Genomic DNA, 6,741 nt, shown 5'->3' on the forward strand with positions numbered 1-6,741 from the left:
AAATAGAATTATTATTGGGAGGCTAGCTTTGGCTTCTCACCAAGAAATTGCTTATACCATTTTGCTGATAATTTTGGAGTTCTCTCTTGAGTGTTGTAATTCACATGATAGAGCCCAAATCTTTTGCTATATCCACTTGACCACTCAAAATTATCAATCAAAGACCATATGAAATAACCCCTCACATCAGCTCCTTTCCTGTAATTCAACACAAATAATTGATCATCAACTTATACAAATAATGTCATTTGTATAAATCTAAATTCTTTACCTGATAGCTCTCATTAATGAAGAAAGGTAGGTTCTATGATACTCCACTCTTTCTTTGTCATTCAGCAGTTCATTCATTATTTCATTGGATGGATTTCTGCTACCCTCTTGCCCAAACCCTAATTCAGTCACCATTTACATATCAAAACAAAATGAAATGATCATCAAGGTACAATTCTCATGTATTTACATATCTGACATCCAAAACTTGATATTTACACTTATAACATCTTGGTGCCACGAATGTATGCATGAAAAAGATAGTGATGATAACATCTTGGTTTAAGGTTAAAGATCAATTTCAGTGGCATGCAATACATGAGAATTGTATGGTATGTATGTAAATGACACAGATCATTATAAGCAAGCAAAAAAAGTAGGTTTTGATAAGAATATATGTGATACCATTCTCTGTGATGAAGATAGGGGTATTGTTATATCGTTCCTTGACATACAAAATAATATTTTCCATGCCTCTTGGAACCACGTAGAAGTTCTCAACACCAGTCTGCCAAACAATTGATAAAATTACATTAATAGTTAGAATATATGTAATTTAAGGTATGATTTGCAAATATATTTCTGAGATATGTAATTTACAGACCTTAGCACCAATGATTTGCCCATCCTTTTGTGCAGTGAAGTAAGCATATCCGTTGCCTTCTGTATCAGAATCACATGGTGAAAACATGCAGTCTTTTGCATAGAAAGATGAGTAGTGATTAATCCCAATAAAGTCGAGCTTATTTTGAAGTTTTTGTTTATCATCTGAAGAGAATTTTGGCAATCTTGATCCCAGAATTTGTCGCATTTCTGGCGGGTAGTCTCCATAAATTATTGGATCTATAAACCTAAACAGACAGAGCAAAAATGAAAACTATGTATAAGGAAAAAAAATTACTTTTCTTATCCAAAATTAATAATATATTAGGAGTTCACCATACAAATATATATAAATATGTACAAAATTTTTCTTCAAATTAGCATAATACTTTGAAAAAAATAATATAAACAATTCAACTGTATTGTAAGTGTACATAAAAAGTGGGCCAGTCTAAATCTTTTAGCAGGACAACTCGAAGCCAGGATGACACAAAACTTGGACAAACCGAAGTCAAAATGACCCGAAGACAGAATGACCCAGGACCAGGAGACCCGAAGCCAGGACTACCCGTGACTAGGACAACCTGAAGCCTGGATGATCCAAGGCCAGGACTACCCCAGGCATGGACGCTAGAAGACTGGATGACCCGAAGCTAGGACGACCCGATGAAAAGGTGACCCGAAGTTGAACGACCCCATATAGCCAAGTTGAAGGCTTATACATGTAAAATGCCTAAAATAACGTGTGCAACCCTCATCAATGTAGGGTTAGAAATATAATATCTTCATATTGTACTTCATGCCCTATAAATACGTGGTCATTTCATGTAAGTGAGACCCATTTTCTTACTTTTTGCTCTCTCATTTTCCCATGCATAAAAAATATTTATTTTTTAAAAAAGACCCACAAGCGCCCGGGAATACCCCATTCTACCCTGATAGGGGCAAGCCGTTGCGCACTCCTCTTCCCTCTATCTCTACCCTCCTCTCTCTCTTCTTTCTAACACTCTAATCCCTTGAGGTGCGACTGACAGACAAATTATATTTCAACAGTAATATAGTTAAAGTTAGCTTAAGTTCAAGCGTTCAACAAAGTGAGAGATATACCAAGGAACTTCAAATGACAGACCACGTGAGGTAGCCAGTTTATCTGCAGGAGTATTTGTAAATGGCTCAAGCCAAACTGCAGCCATGACAATGCCAATAAACCCTCCTTGTTTTGCCTAACATAAATCAGAACAAAGACTTTCATAAAGAAATATTTCTAAAAGTTCATTATTATATGTTTTTTCATATAAATGTCTCAGGATATTATGACATAGATTTTTGGCATTTCAGCACTTTAATAATTTATAATATTACCTGATATTTCTTTCTATATATGTTGACAGCTGCGGCATGAGATAGTATAAGATTGTGAGCAACAACATATGGTTCTATTCTAGAGTCCCCTGATGGGCAAGAAGGCTGGGAACAGCGACCTGGAGGGTATTCGCCTTTCATATATCCCCATGTTGCCAAAATGTTTGGTTCATTTAATGTGCTCCAATACTTTACTTTTTCACCAAATGCTTTAAAGCATATATCTGCAAAGTATGCAAAATCTTTCCTGAAAAAAAAAAACAAATATAAAAAATCAATAAAAACATTTTATGTAAAGTCATTGTGAATGACTTTTTTTAAAAAATCTTACTTTTGTGGGGCATATATTTGTCTTTTTTGCATTATATATATAAGTGATGCTTATAATTACTTAAGTTTAAATCTTTTTGTTGGTAATTTAGGACCCGTTTGGGGCAGCTTATAAGTGTGGCGGCATTTTTGAAAACTCGGCGGTACCGTTTGGTTAGCGTGTTTTGTCCGTTTATCCGAAAATGTGGTTCCATTTTTACACTAAAAGCAAGCCGCGGGTCGATCCCCATTTGGTTCGCGTGTTTTGTCCGTTTATCCGAAAATGTGGTTCTATTTTTACACTAAAAGCAAGTTGCCTAAGTCGACCCACGGGCCGCATTTTAAGATAAGGAGCTTATTCTGAAACGCACAAGCTGCTTCATACGCACTCTTAATCTTTCATCAAGCATGTTAAGAGCATAACAATTATTAAAATACATATAAAGGTCTTGTACACGGGCGGCATTTTAAGATAAGGAGCTTATTCTAAAATGCACAAGCTGCTTCAAACGCACTCTTAATTTTTCATTAAGCATGTTAAGAACATAACAATTATTAAAATACATATAAAGGTCTTGTAGAAGTTTTAATTCCACACACACACACACACACTCATAAGGGAGTTATTGAGCTTTTCATGAAAGAAGAGGTATTGCTATCTTTGGTCATAATAGGAAAAAAAAAGTTCTTTATCAATATTGTAAAACTTAGTGAACAACATAGTGAATTAATCAAATTTTATGCAGCTATGGATGTTGAATTATTTAATGTAAAGTATATAAATTTTGATATTTTCCTCATCGCTAAAAATTTGTGTTAACAAAAGAAATATATAAAAAAAAAGATAGACGTCGAGAATGTCTTCACGAAAAGATTACATACTGTATTTGAGGACTTAACCATGCACCATATCTAACTTCAAGTTCTTGAGGAATATCATAATGGCATAAAGTAACAAATGGTTGTATTCCTGTCCAAAAAACAAGTGAGTATATAAAATGTCATAACAAGTTATATGAACTTCTCAGATAATTTTAAATATGGGACAAAAAAATCACCTTTATCAAGCAAGGCATCTATAAGATTGTTGTAGAATATGATGCCATTTTGATTTATCTGCCCAAATCTGCCTCCTGCTCCAAAGATTTGGGTTTATTTTCTAACAGTATTTAAAAGCATGTGCCAAAAAAAATTACATTTTGATTACTTACTTGGAAGGATTCTGGTCCATGATATTGAAAATCTATATGAGTTTACTCCAAGGTTATGCATTAGCTCAATGTCCTCCTGTTCAATAGTTGTATTTATCAGGTTAATTATACTTAATCATGTGTCATGAGTCTATGATCAGCTCCATAATTAAAATTAATAAGTAGGCTTATTTAATTAATTATTATTTTCTTAAGAATTCCACATAGAAGGTGCTGACCATGTAACGGTGATAGTGGTCATCTGCAACATCTCCATTGCTGTGATCTAATATCTTTCCTGTCATATGTCATCATATTAGAATTTTAGACAGTATAACAATTAAAACACAAAGAAAAGATGAGCCCTTTGACATCACTTTTTCTTTTCATATCTATATTTTGTTACATAAGATTTTTTTTTTTAATGCATGCTTCATTTTTTTAGCTGTTTAAATGTATCTATTTAACATTTATAACCAATTTTTGAGGAATATTTTTTTTTTTAAGTTATGGACCAGTCATCTGAATGATCAACAGACTGATCAAGCTAACGGTCTGTGAATCTGGTCGACAGACCGATCTAAGGTTCCAGCCGCCAAAGCTCCAAAAAAGCTGGCCGACTGGTCATTCATATCTCGGCAGAAACGACCTCCACTCGGCCTATCACTTTCATTAGCCGAACCAAGACACCTCTACTCGGCCTGTCACTTTCTGCCCGGCCTCTCAACTAAAAATTTCCTAACACTCTTCCCTCTCTCTCCTTCTTCCTCTCCTGGCTCTAACTCTCGAGGCTTGTTCTATACATATGTATGTATATCCACTAGTACTATTTATTTATTTGTTTTGACCTCTGTATTTTTTCTGTTATGTCTTGAAATCAATACAAACAGCCCAATAAAATTCCAGAAAAATAATTTACCAGGTATGCGAGTAAATACATCCCAATTGCTCATGCTCTTGTTACCTTCTGAATATGCACCCTCGATCTGTAAATCATCAGTATTTAACCAATCAAACATACATTTATTTACTAAATACTAACATTTCAATAAGAATTACATTATTTAAAATGATTAAATAAGAAACCACACATCAAATCAATAAAAAAATTGATTTAAATTTAAATCAATTATTAGCAATTGCTTAATGACAGAACCTGATATGAAGATGTGGCTGTCCCAAAGAGAAAGTCAGCTGGGAATTGCTTCCTATCAACACCTGCTTCTGTTTCCGCTTTTGCTTCTGCTCCTGCTATGAAAAACAGAGTAACAAGAAGCAGAAGAGCAATTGCTTCTTCAAAGCTCTTCATTCTCCAAATCATATAAATTATGTATCTCTCTATATGAATATTTTGTTCTGAGAAATGATGCAGGAATGAAGATGGAGAATGCTGTGAAGTTAAGATGGTTGTTTAAATAAGCAAGCTGCCTTGCTAAGTCTGTCTTATATGAAGAATATATTAAATATGCTAACCAGCTCTTAGTCTTTATTCAAGGTCTATGTCATGATACATTTTATTATGTTCTTCTCGAGATACTTTGAAGAAGTTTGCTGATATTCAGAATTGTTTTCAGACAAAATGCTTTAGGAATCCTTCCAAATGCTTTTTGGGATATTTTGACGAAGTTTGCCGACCCGTTGGATTTAAAAAATTTTCATTTTGGAGATAAAATAACATTAGGTAACCACCAAGGTTTTTAAATTCCAAATAAAGTTAGGAGGTGCTTAAACATAAATTTTATGTGAAAAAGACTTTACCTTTTTTAATTCTAGATATTCACTTATGTTAAGATGGTGAGGAGCTAAAAAATCTTGGGTGGAAAAATCACTTATGTTAGAATCCTATTTTGCCTAGTAGAAATGACCGTTGAAAGTAAAAAATATTACGTTTGGTGTCCGAAGACAAGCTGCATCTGGACAACGGCTGCGACAATAAGAAGGAGCGGAGAAGAAAAAAAACGACCTATGATGAATCACAGATGTAATATTTATTCCTTTGAAAGGCAGAATCTTGCTTGGTAGAAATTATTATGACCCGCAATATCACTCACAAATCAGGTGCATGATGATGTTAGATATATTCAATATATATATATATATATATATTCTAAACATTGCATAAAGTTTGAAATAAATATTATGCATATTTACAAATTTTCATCATAGGAAGTAAACTTTTTTCATTGTTTATTTAGGGTTAACATATATGTTGTCATCTGATATAACCAATTGCATCTCATTTGATGTTTTTCCCTTTAGAATAAAGACGAGAAAATTCTCTTTCTTTTTGTGGAGTAGATCTGAACTTTTTTTTTTGGCAAGTATTCTAAATTTTAAAAGGAAAAAAAGCAATTTATTCCACCTAGAACCAGCCAAAAGGCTTGACTAACTCAATTTTCTTCTTTTTTTAATTTTTTTATTTTTTTTTTTATTTTTTTTTTTGAGTTTCTAAACTTTGATGGTGGGCCACTTTATCATCCGTGTAAATGAGCCGAACACGAGCGAGCCCGGACTCAGTTCGTGTTTGACTTGTTAAAAAATAACATTGTTTATGTTCGGCTCGTTTATATTTCAAATAGACGAAATTTGTTCGTGTTTGGGGATAACCCTAGCCACGCATGTAGTAGTTAGGGGTGTAAACGAGTCGAGCTTGAGCGAGCTCGGATTCGACTTGTTAAAAAATATTATTATTCGTGTTTGCTTCATTTATATATCGAGCTCAAAAAAGTTTGCTTGTGTTTGGCTCGTTTGCTTATCGAGTTGAACACGAGTTATTCACGAACAATGAACTATTTTGACAACCTAGTCACACAGATGTAAAATGTTAAGGATATGATGAGATTTAAATATAGTTATGTATATTAAAATATTCATTTAAATATAGTTTAATATATTTTATATTATTCTTAATTAGTAATTTTAATTGATTATAAATCTTTGTCTTTTAGTCAATTTAATTATTTAAAAATAATACTCATTATATATATATATATATATATATATATAT

General features: G+C 33.1%; 1 protein-coding gene across 1 annotated transcript; it reads right to left on the reverse strand.

The window, feature by feature from the left end:
* Nucleotides 1-11: 11 nt before the first annotated feature.
* LOC110024936 (beta-glucosidase 18-like) lies at nt 12-5,089 on the reverse strand. Its single transcript, XM_020725133.1, has 12 exons — nt 4,891-5,089; nt 4,654-4,720; nt 3,974-4,032; nt 3,756-3,831; nt 3,603-3,677; nt 3,427-3,514; nt 2,236-2,482; nt 1,981-2,096; nt 875-1,121; nt 676-778; nt 272-389; nt 12-198 (listed from the first exon to the last, which is right to left on the reverse strand). The coding sequence occupies exons 1-12, from the start codon at nt 5,053-5,055 to the stop codon at nt 12-14; spliced, it is 1,548 nt and encodes a 515-aa protein (XP_020580792.1). The 5' UTR covers nt 5,056-5,089.
* Nucleotides 5,090-6,741: the final 1,652 nt, after the last annotated feature.

Source organism: Phalaenopsis equestris, unplaced genomic scaffold (assembly GCF_001263595.1).
Source record: "Phalaenopsis equestris unplaced genomic scaffold, ASM126359v1 Scaffold000281, whole genome shotgun sequence".
NCBI lineage: Eukaryota > Viridiplantae > Streptophyta > Magnoliopsida > Asparagales > Orchidaceae > Phalaenopsis > Phalaenopsis equestris.